The 18,440-nt window shown below is 37.5% G+C and overlaps 1 protein-coding gene across 2 annotated transcripts in view; it reads left to right on the plus strand.

Moving 5' to 3' along the window:
- Nucleotides 1-1,862: 1,862 nt before the first annotated feature.
- SS18 (SS18 subunit of BAF chromatin remodeling complex) overlaps nucleotides 1,863-18,440 on the plus strand; it is a 77,433-nt gene continuing 60,855 nt past the window's right edge. The window contains exons 1-3 of one of the 2 annotated variants that reach the window (XM_017859974.1): nucleotides 1,863-2,329; nucleotides 5,268-5,344; nucleotides 15,386-15,470. In XM_017859974.1, coding sequence (XP_017715463.1) covers nucleotides 2,261-2,329; nucleotides 5,268-5,344; nucleotides 15,386-15,470 — 231 coding nt within the window. In that variant the 5' untranslated portion in view covers nucleotides 1,863-2,260. The remainder of the gene's footprint in view (nucleotides 2,330-5,267; nucleotides 5,345-15,385; nucleotides 15,471-18,440) is intronic. The other variant, XM_017859975.1, reaches the window with a different exon arrangement.

Raw genomic sequence — 18,440 nt, forward strand, 5'->3', positions numbered from 1 at the left:
ACAAAGAAGGTACCTATCTCCGGGTGCCTCCCTGGAATAGAAGCCCCCTTGGACTATTTATTTTTTGCTGGGATATAGAAATTAGACAAGTGTTCCTATTGGTTCTTGTTGCCCTTTGAAGTTTCAGTGCTATCTGCCAAATGCACAGAACTGGAGCAGTAGGACTATTTACGATTCATGTTTCCTACTGAAATATTGTTCTTAGCTACTAAGTACTAAGGTACTTTTGTGTAAAGCATGAGACATGACTCTGCATGCCAGGTGTTGAGTGCACAGTGATAGTGGTAGACAAGTGTTGGTTTCCAAATTCGACAGAAGTTTTCCAATTTGGTGTGGTTACCTTAAGTCCAGCTATACCAGAGTGTTTTCTTCAAGGCTTAGAATAGTGAAAGACAACAATTCAATTTTTAAGAATAATTGCTATCAGTAGGAGTATAAACTTTCTTCCCTTTATTCTTAGAACAGCTTGAGTCTTCATCCTTTAGGTCTCAGTTTAAATATAATGGGGAAGACTTTTCACACTAACTCATGTAGGTGTCCCTGTCATTCTGTTAGTTCCCCACCCCCTTCTTTTTGGCTATTTTTTCTTGGGACTTTATATATATACATATTTGTTTGTTTCTGGTCTGTTAGTCCCATTAGTGTATAAGCTCCTTGAGAAGAGGTTCCATGCCCAGCTTTTTCACAATTGTACCCTAGGTTTCCAGTATAAAGTCTAACAAACAATGCATCCAGATTTAATCAATGAAACTCTTGACATTTTTGTGAAAAGCATTTATTTGATACTTTTTTTTTTTTTGAGACAAGGTCTTGCTGTGTCACCCAGGGTGGAGTACGGTGGGGCAGCCATGGCTTACTGCAGTTTCCACCCCCTGGGCTCAAGTGATCCTCTCACCTCAGCCTTCCGAGTAGATGGAACTACAGGTGCACACCACCACACCCAGCCAATTTTTAAAATTTTTGTAGAGCCAGGGGTCTCACTTTGTTGCCCAGGCTGGTCTCAAACTCCTGGCCTCAAGTGATTACATTTTTAAAATAATGTATTTTTTCTTTATTTTCCAATTTATATGAAAATGGAAATATTCATTTTTTATTATTTATTAACGTTGTGTAACACTTCATATAAAGGTTCCCTTTGTGTTATATGGAAGTCTAAATTTACAGAATACTTTAAAACCCCATGGCAACACAAAATCCACATTTGTCCGTGTTCCTTCCATAATTTGAAAATTTTGCCTTTTTCCCTTACACTGGACTTGAAGCCTAGCAGCTTGGGCCTAATTTACAAGGCACTAAGTAAGTACTCTTAAAAAACAGAGAGTGAGGATGCCCTGTTTCACAACTTAATTCCAAAGAGCCAAGTCAGACGAAATCGACCCACTTTCCTGCTAAGGGTTTGTCCCAAGAGGCGAGCTCTTCTCTGTCCGCTCCAGCCAAGTTGGCCGATTGCCCCCGAGCACTGGACACAACCTTGGTGTCCCGGTTTCGGGTCAGGGTTACTTTCCAATTGTTATGCACGACTTTGTGCGTGCGTGCGAGACTGTGGACTCGGAGGTGCGCATTTGGGGCGTAGCCGAGCCATTTAAACCAGCGAATCCGCGTTCACCTTGTCCTTCCCCCTCTGTCCTATCTCGGCAGATGCTCCACAGATTTGCACGAACTCCCGAGTCCTGACCTTCCTCCCCTCTCCGGGCTGCCCGGACATCTCGGGGCAGCGACTTCTTGCCAGGGGGCGGAAGTAAGGATGAAGTTGGAAAAACTGAACTAGGTCTAGGTCACTCTCCGCAAGACAGTCGGGGAGACGCTTCAGAGCGCCGCGGGGGAGGCAAGTTGCAACCGCGCGAAGGGGGCGGGCCGGCTCGAGCCGCTCGCATTTCCTGTGACAGGGGCAGCCCCAGCCTCTCCCTCTCCCGCGGCGGCGGGACCATTTCCTGAATCGCTGAAGCGGAGGGAGGACTAGGGCGCGACTCTACCATTAGCGCAAAAGGCCAGGGGGTGCCCACAAGAAGAGGTCGGGGGATGCGAGGACGGTCAAGAAAGTTCGGCCGGGGCTGGGGGTCCTCCAGAGTGCGCAGAAACGAGACGTCCCTGGGCCAGAGTGCCTCCTTCAGGCCTGCCCCGCCGCCTGTCCGCTTGGCCCCGGAGCATCCCCCCTCCCCGCATTCCCGAGGTGGTTCAGCCCGAGAGGCCGGCGTCTCTACCCCAGTTTGCCGTTCACCCGGAGCACCCGGGACTTGCCGATAGTGGTGACGGCGGCAACATGTCTGTGGCTTTCGCAGCCCCGAGGCAGCGAGGCAAGGGGGAGATCACTCCCGCTGCGATTCAGAAGGTGAAACCGCGCGGGGTTGGGGATGCCAGGCCCTTCCCGCCTCTGGGAGAGACAGACACGGGGGGAAGGGCCGGGCCCGGAGTCGACCGGGCCGGGCCAGGGGCGGAGGCGGAGGCGGGCCTGCTGGGAAGCAGCCGTGTGTGGGAACCAGGGCTGCGGGCTGTGCCTGGGTTGGTGGCGGAAGAGGGTGAACCGGTTTTTCTCGGAGTCTTTCGCGCGTTTACGCGCTTTTCTACAGACACAAAAGCCCAAACAACCGCCGCCTGATTTCTCTAGGGATGGGGCGGCGTTCGGGCGGTGGGGCGCGTGCGCCCGGCGGCGGCCGCGCTGGGAAGGGCGTGTGTCGGGCCGGGCTCCGCGCGTTGCTCCGGAGTTACTTTGGCGTTGCCCCGCCCCGCGCGCCGCGGCTGCTTCGTGCGGACCCTAGCGCGGGTCGCTGCTGGCGGAGGGAAGTCGGAGCGCAGGTCGCTGCCCTGCAAACTCAGCCGAGTTTGGGAGCTCTCAGGAGAACTTGGGGAACGCTGGAGGGAACCTTAGTAGAGTCTGAGGAGCGGGCAAGGAAGGTCCCCATGGACTCTGAGGTTATCCCCAGAGCCTCTTCTTCCCTTTTGCATCGCTGCCTATTCGTTTACTTCTGCAGCAAATATTTATTGAGCGCCTATTTTAGGCGCTGAGGCGACTGTGGTGAGTCATGGTCCCTGCCTTCCTGGAGCTTACAGTCTAGTGGTAGAGACGACTGTCGTGACCAGTTAATATAAGTCGTGATAAATACACAGGGGGCTGCCTCCTTTTTAAAGGATAGTGCTGCTGCAGTCGCTGCTGTGTTACTGCCTGTCGGAACACAAAGGTTCTTTATTGTCCTTTACCCCTTGTTGCCTACTAGCAAGGCAGCATTCTAAATTTTACTGACCTAGACTTTCAAAAGTTGCTGCTATATTTAGCAGTTTACCTTAAATATTTTTGTTTTTGTTTTATGCCGTGTAGCAAAGATCAAAATAGAAAAAAAGGTCAAGTTTTAGTACCACTCAGACCACATAGATTATGCTAATCGGTTTCTGTTTACTGTCAGGTTCTTCGTAGTGTGGCTTTTGACATTTGCCCAACTGTTGCTTTATTTTATGAACAAACGGGCTTGGCAGTGCCTGGAAATGCAATGCTTTCATATAGTACTCTGAGTTAAGTCTACAACCTGGCAAACAGCTCCAAGTACACACTCACGCAAAACTGCGTTTCTGGAGGGTTCACCTTTTTTATTTTTGTACACAGGAAAAGTCCAGAGTTTTTCTTCTTTTCTATAGTTTCTCTTACATACGTCTTAAGATATTTATCATGGATAATGATTAATTCCAAGTATGCTGATCAATTATTTTCCATTCTCAGCTGAACAGAAACATGGGCTCCAAATTAAGTGCCTTATTCTGCAATGGGAGAGATTGATACTAGATGTGAGACACATATTTTAATGGTGACGTTGAATAGTCTGAGGAATATACTGGAGATAAGTTGTGAAATCATTAGGTTGAGGATTTGATTCGTGCATTTTAAAGACTTTTTTTGGTCATGCAATGATTCTATCTAAGAAATAACTGCATTTATTAGCAGATCATGTTAGTGGTTTTTTTCCCCCAGTAAGTGAAGATTGTGATTCACGTGCAGAAAGAAGTGACAGTTAATGTTAAATGGATGTTCCTTTTATTGAGATAGAGTGATTATGGTATTGTGCTAATACTTTTGAATCCTGGTAGGATGGGGCAGGTTCTGGAGGCGCATGTCCTGAGTCCCTTGATCTTGGAGCTGAATCAGCCCCTGAAAACTTAAGTGACTTGCTCAAAATGGCAAAACTGGCACTGAAACTAACTGGCCTTTTAATTGCTGCAATCAGTACTCTTTCTTCAGCTCCACTTTACTTAGATGAATTATTGAGCCCTCAAAGCCAAGATTGCTTTGAATTGTTAAAAGATGATAGAATGATAAATCGGTATCTTTTTCCTCTTAAACTTTTGAGACAGCGTAATTATGAAGTAAACTCATAAAGTCTGTAACAAATATTATACATGCATAGAAATTACTATGTTTAATTATTATCTCATAATTGGAGAATCACAAAACCATGCTGTTATAAAACTTGGAAACTAGCCAGCTACCTCATCATGACTCGTGGGCTGAAGTTTTCATGTATTTATTTCATTCTGGAGAAGTACAGAATTTTTCTTTACTAATCCAAACCATTAGAATGATGAAAAGCCAACTTGGACTCTTAACTTTAGTCTTAATTGGCCAGAGCTTCTATTACAGATAGCAGAGGTAATTAAATGTTTGATATAAAAGAATTCTGATTTTCCCTTCTGGGCTTGTTTATTCAGAGGGAGAATAATTGGAATATTAAAACTTTATTGATTAAACACGGTATCATTCCAAAGCTGTAAAATTAGGATTTTTTTTGTGGTGAGCTATCGTATATATTAAAAAGACCCAAGAGGATTCAATTTCTGTATAGATGCAACATTTCTAGAAATCTGAAGGGAAAAAAACTCAGTTATTGAAAAGATTGTCCATATGAACTGTGCATGGCATATTTTTACAAGAGATTTAAACAGTACCTAATGAAATTTTATGCAAGAGAGCTGCTGATCCACTAATCTTGCTTTAACTCATATTTATTATTAAAATGAATTTTAAAATACTTTGTAACAGCGGGTAGCAACGTTAACAGAAAATCATTTTAAGGAAATTTTGTTTTTTTATGTTTCCATGTTTGCTTAATGGTTTATGATATGTAATGATTGTTTGGGGGGGGGGACAGTATTTTGTTAAGGGATACACTTTAGAGTTCTTGTACAAGCAGTATTTACTAATGCCCTCCCTCTCTGAATTTTCTAGTTTTTTATTTTACTTGATGCACTAGTTTTATGCTAAACCTTTTCTAATTCTGTTTCAGATGTTGGATGACAATAACCATCTTATTCAGTGTATAATGGACTCTCAGAATAAAGGAAAGACCTCAGAGTGTTCTCAGTAAGATTGATAAGAAACTTTTTTTTTTATTCAGTTTTTTGTATTGGTTAATTTTTTACTTTTTACTAACAGCTTTATTGAGAAATAATTCACATACCGTACAATTCACCTATTTTAAAGTGTACAATTCAGTGTTTTCTAGTATTTTCATAGAGTTGTGCTGGTATTACGTCAGTCAGTTTTACAGCATTTTTAACATCCCCAAAAGAAACTGGGTATCCTTTGGCAGTCACTACCCCCCGCCCCTCACCCCTTGACAACCGCTAATCTACTCTCTGTGTGAATTTGCCTGGTGTGACATTTCATATAAATGGATTGATATACTATGTGGTCAGTTTTGACTGACATTTTTCACTTAGTGTAATACTTCTGAGGTTCATTCATGTTGAACCATGTTTCAGTACCTCATTCCTTTTTATTGGCAAGTATTTTTTTCCATTATGCAGCTGTACCACATTTTATTTATCCATCGGTGATAGCCTTTTGTGTTGTTTGTATTTTTGACTAATTATGAGTAATACTGCTATGAACATTTGTGTACAAGCTTTTGTGTGACTTAATTTATAAAAGAAATCTTTCTTTGGGAGGAGATTGGGTATCACTTCGTTTCTTATACTTGTTACCCTGCATGATACAATAATGACTTCAAATATATGTGTAGTCTGATCTATGGAAAAGTTAGATCTTCGTTTATGTGGGATATTGAGTTGCATCCATGTATGTGGTGGAGAAAACAAAGCTTATATCTAATAAATACAGAATTGATTGTCATTCATAAGGACCAAACTTTCTACCTTAAAGCTATGTATCTGAAGTAAATAATATGCCCTAATAGAATCTGATGTGGTAGAATGAGTTGAATATATTATCAAAAGTATTTAGAAAAGCACTGTCCATTAGCAATACAAATGCGAGCCACATGTGTGATTTTAAATTTTCAAGTAGACACAGTAAACAAGTAAAAAGCAGGTGAAATTAATATTAGTAATACATTTTATTTAACCCATTAGTTCCAAAATAGTATCATTTCAATATATAATTAGCATAAAAATATTGAGATATTTTACATTTTTTTTGGTTGTTGTTCTAAGTCTTGGAAACCTATTGTGTATCTTGCTTTAATAACACATCTCATTTTGGATTAGCCATATTTTACTGGGTCTAGTGGGTGCTATATTGGTCAACACAGCTGTAGAATATAGTTGACCCTTGGTATCCATGGTGAATTGATTCCAGGACTCCCCATGGATACCAAAGTCCAAGATGCCTGTGTCCCTGGTATAAAATGGTGTAGGATTTGCATATAACCTACTCACGTCCTCTTGTAAACTTTAAATAATCTCTAGATTGCTCATAATACCTAATACAATGTAAATACTCCATAAATAGTTGTTATACTGTATCGTTTAGGGAATAATAAGAAAAAAGTCTGCATGTTCAGTACAGACACAACCATCCATTTTTTTTTTTTTTTCAGAATATTTTCAATGCATGGTTGGTTAAACTATGGATGTGGAATCTGTAGATACTGAGGGCTGACTATTCTCACCCTGGTTTTGGGATGCATCTGTCTTTCCTAGAGACCTCACTGGTGTATCCTCAGGCAGATAATTCCCACCAACCTTGGCCCTTGCTTTGTTTGGTTTTCACATTGTATTGGTCTCTTGCTGTCATTTGATTTAACCGCTGTTTAATTCCAGGTTTCCATTACTTTTTCCCCTTTGTTTAAAAATATTTTAAATTTAAAAGTCATATATGCTCATTGTAAAAAAAAAAAAATTAGGAAGTATGAGTTTGTGGAGATAAGTCACCTTTTACATGCCACTATCTTATCTCCTTCCCCTCCATAGGGTAACTGCTTCTGTTGCTTTAGTATGTATCCTTCCAAACATTTTTCTGTGCATTTACATATATGCGTTCATATTTATGCGTACACGTTGGTAGATACTGTTTTTAATATTTACGTAGGTTACAGTTTTAGAAATGGAATTACTGGGTTAAAGACCATACTAAGTTGCCATATTAGCCAGCAAAAAGATTGTATTGGTTTGCTTTCTCCCAGCAAGGTTTTTAGAGTCCTAGCTTTCAGCTATCCCTGTGAGCAGTGAACATTAGACATCTTTAAAATATTTTTGCACATCCAGTTGCTGAAAAGTGGTGTCTTAAAGAACTTTTTGTTTTGGCCAGGCACGATGGTTCATGCCTGAAATCCCAGCACTTTGGGAGGCTGAGGTGGGAGGATTGCTTTGACGACATGAGTTTGAGAACAGCTTGGGCAACAGTGAGATCTGTTTCTACTTAACACTAACAACAAGAAAAAACAAAAAGCCTTTTGTTTTGAAATAATTTCATACTTACAAAATATTTCAGAGATAGTACAAAGAATTCCTGTATGCGTTGCACTGAAGTTTTTAAACGATAACATAGCCCACTTGCTTTTTTATTCATTTCTCCCACATAATGTTTTCCAGAAACATTTAAGAGTAATTGCAGATATGAATCCCTCTTACTTTTAATAACCTCAGTGTGTTTTTCCTAAACACAAGCACATATTCTTAAATTACCAGAGTATGATTGTTAAAATCAAGAGTGCAATACTATTATCTAATATTTAGGGCTTTTTTGAATTTTGCCAGTTGTCCCATTAGTGCATATTTTCTGGTCCAGTGTCCAGTGCAGGATCTGGTGGTGTATTTAGTTGTCTTGTGTCTTAAGTATACTTTAATCTGGGGCTCTTTTTAAAATAGTCATTGATTTTGACATTATTGAATAGTATAGACCAGTAGTTTTGTGGAATGTCCCTCATTTAGGATTTGACTGGTGTTTGCCATGATGAAATTCACACTATACACTTTTAGCAGGATTACCATTGACATGATATTGTGTCCTTCATAGTGCATCCTCAGTAGCCATATGTTAGTAGTTTGTCCCAATATTGGTGATAACTTCGATGACTTAGTTAAGGTGGTATCTTAACTAAGGTGGTATCATAACTTTGTAGTTCATTCACTATAAAGTTGCTATTTCTTGTAATTCATACATATCTAATACCTTGAGGCATACTTAACATTGTTTCTCATCATACTTCAACACACTAATTTTAGCATCCACTAAAAATCCAATGATTTTTGCCTGTAATAGTTATCACTTTACGTGGTTACCCTTGATGACTAAATCTATCATTGCTTCTAGTTTTACCTAAGTCCTACTGTGAGGAAGAAATTTGTCCTCCTATTCCTTTATTCCTTCATTCTTTCATTCACTTATTTATCTCTAAATAGACTTAAACATTATTACTGTATTTTGTAGGTTATAATCTCTTACTTTATTATTTATTTTCTTTAATTCTTCCAGATTTGGCCAATGGGAGCCCCTCAAGCTGGCTTCTTGATATGTCTTCATTATTTTTTGAGCATTTTCTTATTTTCCAATACCACAAAATGTTCTAGGTTCTTCCTGATTTTTTTTTCCTATGCAGGTTGGTAGTCACCCGTTTCTCCAAGCCCTGGTTCTGTTTTTGGAGAATGATGTTTACAAACTACAATCTGAGTGCTAGGTTATCTTACTGTTTAATCTCTTGTGTGTTTTGCATTTTATGTGATTGTTTCCGTTACATATATTATTACTTAGATGAATCTTGTCCATATATTTGAAAATGTTCTTTAAAGAATTAGCTTAATCTACTTCTTTGGTTTAACTGTGGATAATCATCAGTGATAAGGAGATCACTTCCTCAAGTCAACCATGGAATGATAAAGCTTAGAGGCATTGATTAGAATACAGTCATTCACGACCTAAGCTGTTTCGGTCAACAACAGACCGAAAGATTATAATACCATATTTCTACTATAATACCCCTAAGATTATAATACCATATTTCTACTGCACCTTTTCTATTCAGATAATTGTAGATATACAAATACTTACTATTCACTACAGTACAGCCCACAGTATTCAGTACAGTAAAAGGCTTTGCAGGTTTGTAGCCTAAGAGCAGTAAGCTATACTATATAGCTTCTGTGTGTAGTAAGCTATACCATCTGGGTTTGTGTAAGTACTCTTGATGATGTTTGCACAACAATGATGAAATCACCTAACAACACATTTCTCAGAATGTGTCCCCATTGTTAAGTGATGAATAACTGAAATTATTTTTACCTTTGGCTTTTAAGAACGCCACATAGATATATATTTATGTAGACTTTTTTTTGTATGGCAAAGGATACCATAAATATCTTAAGACAAATAACAACTAAATATGTATATCATCATAAATTATACAGTTATTACTGCCTATAAATATGTCCTGTAAATTAATTTAAAAGACAAATATCAGGTAAATGACAGTTGTCGCAGACATCATTAGTCACCATCAAATATTCACCAAGTATAGCTCACATATTTCCCAGACTTACTTATAGTTAGATTGAGGCCATAGGACTAGTCATTGTAAGAAGAAGTGATAGTTATATTTTGGAGCTAAGGCTGCCATGAGCTGTGTCTCCTCTACTACATGTCGTTTCTCTTGGAAGCTTATTGCTTCTGCATTCTCTTTAATGATTAACTGTTTTTAATTATTCGGCGAGTCTTGATGTTTCTAAGGATAACCAGTCTTAGAAAATTTAAAATAACCCGAAAAAGTAATGTAGTTAAAAAAAAAAAAAAAGAGGGGCAGACGCTCATCACGGATAGTGTATGTTTCGGTCTAGAACCAACTGAGTCAGCAAAAGTTTACACTGTTTTCTTTATATTGTCAACTTTTTCAAGTGTATATATGATCATTTCCCTCATTCTCTACATATTGGATTAGACCTTTTTCTTACATATACTTGGTGAACAATTTAAGCAAATGGGGCTGAAATTGACTTAGGGAGAATCTTAAATTCTGCCCTTTTTGGTGGATTTAATTTCATTCTTTTGTTCTTCAGATATTCTTTCTTTATCAAGTTGTCAGTATTGGTTTGTGAGTAACGAGAAAAACAACGCCTCTTGACCTTAACAGGTGTTCCTGTTTCTCATTGTAGGAGAAGCAAAAGGAAAATGAAGAGAGACATTACATGACAGCCATCTGGGAATTGATACTCCAGTTTTAATTTAACAACTCCTTAAGATGTGATAACTTTGCCTGAAACAGTGTTTTGTGTTTTTTTTTTTAAATTAAAATAACTTTTATGAAAGCAGTATGTGCAAATTAGAAAACAAAATATGTAAAATAAGAGAATGAATACCATATTCTTACTACCCAAAGACTTTTCACTGGTAGTACCTTTGTGTATGTTGCTTTATCAATGCTATCTGCACACACACACAAATTCAAATATTACACTCTTGAGTCAGTGGTCTGAATCGCTTGTGGAGCCCATATGCCTGGACCCTCTTCCTTTAAATTCTGGTAACGCATGTGAGAATGTTTTACTGATTCACTGTGGTATTTGATTTGAGCATTTTGTAAATCAGCCTATGTTTGCTTAAATCAGCTCTTATTTTTTGCATTTTAGGGTGAGTCCAAACTATTCTGGAGTTGCGTAAATCTCAAACAACAAAAAAAATTAGTGTTCATCATTCATCGTAATTTAAAAGAGTTAAGGTTTAAATCTGTAGTTTGGAAGATAACTTTTCTATACAGTGTATTCTTATTGTCCAATAAATATTCATAGCTTCTAGGTAAGGTTTATTTTATAAAATGAAATTACTTTCAGCTTAATTTTGTAATTATGTCAACAAATATAGTGTCCATTTTACTTTATTCAAAGTAATTGATGAGTTACTCTTAGTGGCCTCTTTGGGAGGTGAACTGTCTCTTTTAATAGGTTAATAATCATGGGTATTTGAGAATATTTGTCAACTAGGACAGTACCATCATCAAAAATAAAATACTGAATATGTTTTATAACAGCCCTTAGCTTATATACTCCTTTTTTTCCTCATATCAACATACAATATATTTTTTTGTTTGTTTGTTTTTCATGACATGGTCTCACTTTCGCCCAAGCTGGAGTGCAAGTGGTATGATAATGGCTCACTGCAGCCTCAACCTCCTGTTCTCAAGTGATCCTCTCACCTTAGCCTCGTAAGTAGCTGGGACTACATAGGTGCATGCCACCATGCCCAGCTAATTTTTCACTTTTTTGTAGAGGTAGGGTCTCACTTTGTTGCCCAAGCTTGTCTTGAATTCCTGGGCTTAAGTGATCCTCCTGCCTCAGCCTCCCAAAGTGCTGAGATTACAGGTGTAAGCCGCTGTGCCCAGCACAACATATACTGTTTTAGGAATAAAACATGAAGAAAGTAAACTGTTTCAGTGAGAAACGTAACTATGTATAGAATAAAAATATCCAAAGTTTCTGAGGAAAATATATTTAATATCATTTTTAGTATTTCAGTATTGTTAGCTGAGTCCAGATTCTCCTGGAGTATTTGCTGATTGCTTTTTAGGTGACCTGTATACAAACTTATAAAATAATACGAGTATTTACTACTTTTTTGTTAATGTTCGTCTTTGAAACTTCAGTCATCTTAGAATATGCTTAATTGGGCTGAGTGTGGTGACTCACGCCTGTAATCCCAGCACTTTGAGAGGCCGAGGTGGGCAGATCACCTGAGGTCAGGAGTTCAAGACCAGCCTGGCCAATATGGTGAAACCCCGTCTCTACTAAAAGTACAAAAATTGGCTGGGCATGGTGGTGGATACCTGTAATTCCAACTACTTGGGAAGGCTGAGGCAGGAGAGTCACTTGAACCTGGGAGGCAGAGATTACAGTGAGCCGAGATCGCGCCACTACACTCCAGCCTAGCTAATAGTGAGATTCTGTCTCAAAAGAAGAAAAAAGAATATGCTTATTTGATGAATGCTATAAAAAATGCAATTTTACAGAAAATAAACATATTGAAGTTAGAAAAGGCCAATTAAAATTTTCATTTTACCTACTTATACGAGGGAAAATGATTTGGAGATATTAGGACAATTGGAGGAATTTGAATGAATTCTGTGGATTAAATAGTGATAATATATCAATGTTAATTTCCTCATGATGGGTGTCCTGTTATATAAGGGAATAGCCTTGTTTGGAGGAAGCCAGTACTGAAGTATTAGGAGTAATGGGGTATCACTGACTCACAAATGGTTTTGGAAAAAAGTGACTGCATGTGTATGTGTGTGTGTGTTGCTGTGTGTATTTAGAGATGATAGGAAAAATGTGGTAAAATGCTAACAGTTTAGAGAATCTGGAAGAAAAAATATACGAGACTTTTTACTATTGAAACTTTTCTGTATAAAATTATTTCACAATTAAAAATTGAAAAGATTTGATGGTTGAGAGAAGGTTGGGCAAATGTCTTAAAATGAAACTACTTCATAAAAGATGCTGGGTTTATAGATTTTAAAACTGCAAGCAACTTCAGAGTCCTGCTTTAACTCCATTATTTTACATATGAGACCTTAAGAGTGTGGCAGATTAGATTTAATAGTAGTTTCACACTGGCTTTGTCAAGTACTAATCAACATGATACTACAATTTTTTCTTAAAGGGTCATGAATAAACCACGTCTGTTAGTATGGTTTGGTTAGTGGTCCTCAGCAAATCTCATATCTTGCAACTATACTAATACTCAAGCAAAGGAAAACTTGAAGGACTAGACTGAAACAGGTTATATGTTCTAATTAAAAATAGCTGGTTGGTTTTTTAAAAAATGGCAAGATATGGAACACTATATTTTAAGTTCCTTTCTAGATCTCTACGGAATAATGAAATAGTTCCAGCTAGTGGTCCCTGTTAGTGCTGTTGAAGAATTTCAACAACACAATTAACCATTATGTATAATTCAGTACAATATAATTATTTCTTTGTCCATTTTATGTAAAGTTAGCTATCAGAGATGTATCATGTCTGATTGGACAACATAGCGTCCATGTGAGGCAAAGCGTTAAAAGCATGGCCTTGTTTGTGAAAGCGTTATTTTAAGGTCAGCAAGAAACAGTGTTATTTCCTTTCTTAAAAAAAAAAAAAAGCTGTGAAACCTGTTGTTTGTAGCAGGAAAAAAGTAAGTACCAAAGAATATGCTAGGATTCGGCTAGGTACAGTGGCTCATGCCTGTAATCCCAGTAGTTTGAGAGTCTGAGGCTGGCCGATTGCTTGAACTCAGGAGTTTGAGAGCAGCCTGAGCAACATGGTAAAACCCTGTCTATTAAAAATACAAAATTTAGCTGTGTGTGGTGGCATGCGCCTGTGGGCCCAGCTACTTGGGAGGCTGAGGTGGGAGGATTGCTTGAGCCCAGGAGGTCGAGGCTGCAGTGAGCCATGATTGCGCCACTGCACACTTCGGCCTGGGTGATAGAGTGAGACCTTGTCTCAAAAAAACAAACAAATGAAAAAAACCGAAAACGAACAAAAGAAAAACTAGGATTCCTTTTATGGTGTCTGTTTTAGAAAATGAATTAATTTGGAATCTGAATTAGAGCCCTTTAGCTGAATAAACTTATTTTTATTGTTTTAAGTTGTATTTAGCATTTTTAGTAAATGAAATTTTAAGAAAGCCTAACAATTTGATGTAGGTTTTAAGTTTGTGCTCATGGGGCTTGTATGCCTGCACTGAGACAAAACACTAGTGATTGGATCACTGCTAATTTTAATACGGTTTTGTCAGTTAATTTTTTAAAATTGTGAAGAGAAGCTTAGCTAAACTAATTCATAGGTAAGATTACAATAAGCATGTTTAACCATATAATGCTGATAATGAGAATTTATTTTATTTTCTTAAAGTTAATATTGAGTGTTGTTGGTGTTGTAACATTTCCTCCATCGTGTTTTAGCGTATCTCTTTTTTTCTGTAGTTGGAGATTGCCTATTCATTGCCTTCTTTATATGCTGAGTCCTGATAGATGGGTAGTATAAACACAGCGGGCATAAACTGTTGGTCACTGCTACAGTAGTGAAAAGGAAAAAAATGTGTGGTTCCCACCCCCTTTCCTACATTTTGGCAGAACGTATTGACTGTACTTGGGTTTGAGGTTTTTAGCAAAATGAAAATGGCCGAAGGAAAGGGATAAGCATATTTCTTTTTTTTTCTTTTTGAGATGGAGTCTCACTCTGTTGCCCAGGCTGGAGTGCAATGGCACGATCTCGGCTCACTGTAACCTCTGCCCCCTGGGTTCAGGCAATTATCCTGCCTCAGCCTCCTGAGTAGCTGGGATTACAGGCGTGTGCCACCACGCCCAGCTAATTTTTGTATTTTTAGTAGAGATGGGGTTTCACCATGTTGGCCAGGCTGGTCTTGAACTCCTGACCTCAGGTGATCTGCCCGCCTCGGCCTCCGAAAGTACTGGGGTTACAGGCGTGAGCCAGGAAAACATTTTATGCAGGCATTTACAAAGCTCCCCTGGCCCGTGGTGAGGCTCACTGGTCTTCAGGAAAGCAAACCTACAGACGTGCCTTCTTCATAGATCTTTTACTCCAAGCCCCCACAGTGACAGCCAATCAGAAAGACTGAGGGAAAGTGCAGCTGGGTTACTGCGACCTCAAACTCCTGACGTCAAGTGATCTGCCCACCTCAGGCTTCCAAAGGACTGGGATTACAGGTGTGAGCCACCGTGCCTGGCTGGGAGAAGCACATTTCACTGGATTCCTCTATTTAGTTCTTTTAAAAAAAACAAACTCAATGTACTAGTATGGACCTATTACATATGTCAGTTATTCCATCTACTAGCTATGCAATCATGTACAAGTTATCAACCTCTCTGAACATTAGTTTCTCTTCTGTAAAATGGAGAAAAGAGCTCCTACTTGATAGTATTGGTTTGTGAATTAAGATGTATATGCATATAAAATAATTATAACACTATTTAGCATACATGGTAAGATCTCTGAGCTTATTATATTTGAATATTTATTATTTGGAACTTGTGCAGCATAGGAAAAATTAAAGTGCTGTTGATGTTCAGGTAACACATTTTTAATGAAACTTTAGAAATGATTACAGTGCTGTTTGTACTTAGGCAGATAGGAAGAAAATTATTTTTTAATATTGATATTTGTTTTGTTTTAATAGGTATCAGCAGATGTTGCACACAAACTTGGTGTACCTTGCTACAATAGCAGATTCTAATCAAAATATGCAGTCTCTTTTACCAGCAGTAAGTACCTTTAAAATCATGTGAAGTAGACAATCTTTATAGTTACTTATGGTATGGCATATTTTTGTTGAATGATTTTTAAGTTTTGTTTAGTAAATCCTGCTTTACTCTGAGAATGTGAAAGTATTCTGTGTTATCTAAAAGCTTTATTATTTTGCTTTATTGTTTTATATTTAATTTGAATTCACCTAAAATTGATTCTGTGCCTGAGAAAGTTATTCATTTACCTGTCCACCTACCTACCTACCTATTTATTTTAATTTTTAAATGCACAAGTAATTTGTTAGTAAATCTGAAGTATTTCACAGCAAGTCCCAGACATCTTACAGTTTGACCAATAAATACTGTATTTCCATATGCATCTCTAGCAGACAGGACTATTCTCTTACCCAACTAAGTTAACCATAATTTCTTTCTGTCTTACTATGTTCAATCTGTTTTCAATTTTTATCCGTCACCTAAAACAAACCTAAATGTTTTACACTTGATCTTAGCCAAAAGGCCGAGAAGCGATTAAGAAAACTCTAAATTTTTAAATAGTTGTTTGCCTCAGAATTCAAACAAGGTACACATAGTGCATTGGTTGATAAGTGTCTTAGTCTCTTTTAATCTGTATCATTTTATCTTTTTAAATCTTCATTTATTTGTTAAAGGAACTGGGTTATAGGTTGTGTAGAATTTTTAACATTCTGGGTTTGGCTAATTGTTTTCTCATGGTCCTTTAACGTGTTCCTTTGTTTCTCTTACTTCATGTGAACTAGTAATTAGAGAAACTTAATTAGTGAGGTTTAGGTTTTTGGTAAGAGTATTTTGTTGGTGGTGCTTTGTATTTCCCATAATATCAGATCAGGAAGAACATATTTGGTCGTTCCATTTTTAGTAATGTTAACGATTGATCAGTGGGTATACTTGGTACCAGCCTGATCAATCCATTATAAAGTTCCCTGTCTACTTATCACTTAATAGTTTTAATAGTCATTAATGCTTGTCGACCAGAACCTGTATTTCACTTTGGGATCACAGAATGGTGAATTTCTAATTTTATAATCCCTCCTACATTTATTGGCTGTAATTATTTTAAAGAAAGAAACTTCCTTTCATTAAATATTTGGTTATCCTGAAACTAGAGAGTCCCCATAGGAAAGTCATGCATGATAAACACTAGATTCTTTCCCTTTATCAATTTTCAGAATGAGTTGATCTCTAGCAACCTGTATAGGTTACCATTTTAATATTTTGTTTTATTATCTGAACTTAATACATTTTGGATTTTAATGTTTAAATCCCTTGCAGTCATTCTTTGTTATGTTGAAATTTTGTTTCTCTGATCAATGGAAACCTCTTCATTTGGCTCCTGTGTCCCTCTGACATAACTCAAGTATTTCATAGCTGCTTTGTTTTTGTGATTTGCTTTATACTACTTTGTGTAAAACATTGAACAACGTAATGATACCAAAATTACCACTAACAGTAAAATGCCTGTCCCTAAGATACATCCCACTGGGGGATATTTTAATCAGTACATTTTGTTTTGAACTTGAAATAGTTCTTCATGTGGCAGTTGTCATGAACTTGATTACCAGCTAGGTAGAATTTATTTTCGTGAATGATGTAAGGAATAAGTTCAGTTTCGTTTGTTTCAATGTGGATAGTTTTTTGTCCCATCATTATTTCTTGGAAAAACGAAACACAATATATTTTTTTGTCATGCAATATATGTTGTATCAGGTGTCCATATATATGTGGTTCTGTGTCTGATCTGTTTATATCGTTTCCTTGGTCTGTTTGTATGAATTCCACTCTCCTCATACTTAATATATATTCAAGAAGTTCTTATTCTTTTTTTTTTTCAAGAATATCTTGGCTGTTGGTTCTTTGCATTTCAGTATACACTTAAACTTCAGTATGTCAAGTTATATACACATACACGTAATCCTGTAGGGATTTTCATTCAGATTACCTTAACTGTAAATCAATTTGGGAAGACTTGGTATCTTTACAAAATTGAGTCTTCCAGATCGTGAGCACTGCATATATTTTCATTTATTTAGTCCTTTAATGTCTGTCAATGAAGTTTTATGATTTTTCCCTATAGATGATTTGCACCTCTCTCATTGGGCTTATTGCTAGATATTTAATACTATATATTTTTTGAGGCCACTTTAAATCACGTGTTTGTTTTTTAAGTTTTCTAACTGCATTTGCTGTTCACATGGAAATGCAGTTGATTTGAATCTCACATTCTTGTTCAACTCTTCTATGTTTTTCTGTAGATGCTTTCAGTTTTCTGTATTCACGATCATATCATTTGTGAATAATCAGTTTTGTTTCTTTCTTGTCAATCCTTACACCTTTTATTTCTTTTTCTTGCCTTACTTCTCTGGCTAGGACCTCCAGTACATTCCTGAATAGAAGTGGTGATAGAGGACATCCTTATCTTGTTCCTGATCTCAAAGGGAAAGCTTTCACTGTTTGACCATTAAGTATGATGTTTGCTGTAGTGTTTTGTAGATAACTTTTGTCAGATTAAGGAAGCTCCTTTCTGTTTCTAGTGTGCAAAGTAAAAATTTATACCTTAAATGGACGTTAAATTTTATCAAGTACTTTTATTGCATCGAATGAGATGATTATAAGATTTTTCTTCTTTAATCTGTTAATGTGGTAAAATATACTGATATACTTTTAATGCTCAGTCAGTCTTGCATTCTTGTAAGTAACCTACTTGTTGATGACCCACTTGGTCATGGTGTTTTTAAAGAAATTGCTATATATTCAGTTTGTGGAAATTTTGGTTAGGATTTTTGCATCTTTGTTTATGAGTGTAATTGACCTGTAATTTTCCTTTCTTATAATGCCTTCATCTGGTTTTATTTTGAGGCTATGCTAGCTTTATAAAAGGAGCTGGAGAATTTTCTACTTTTCTTATCCGGAAGAATTTACATAATATTTATTTCTTTGTTAAATGATTGG

Source organism: Rhinopithecus bieti, unplaced genomic scaffold (assembly GCF_001698545.2).
Source record: "Rhinopithecus bieti isolate Rb0 unplaced genomic scaffold, ASM169854v2 scaffold_51907, whole genome shotgun sequence".
NCBI lineage: Eukaryota > Metazoa > Chordata > Mammalia > Primates > Cercopithecidae > Rhinopithecus > Rhinopithecus bieti.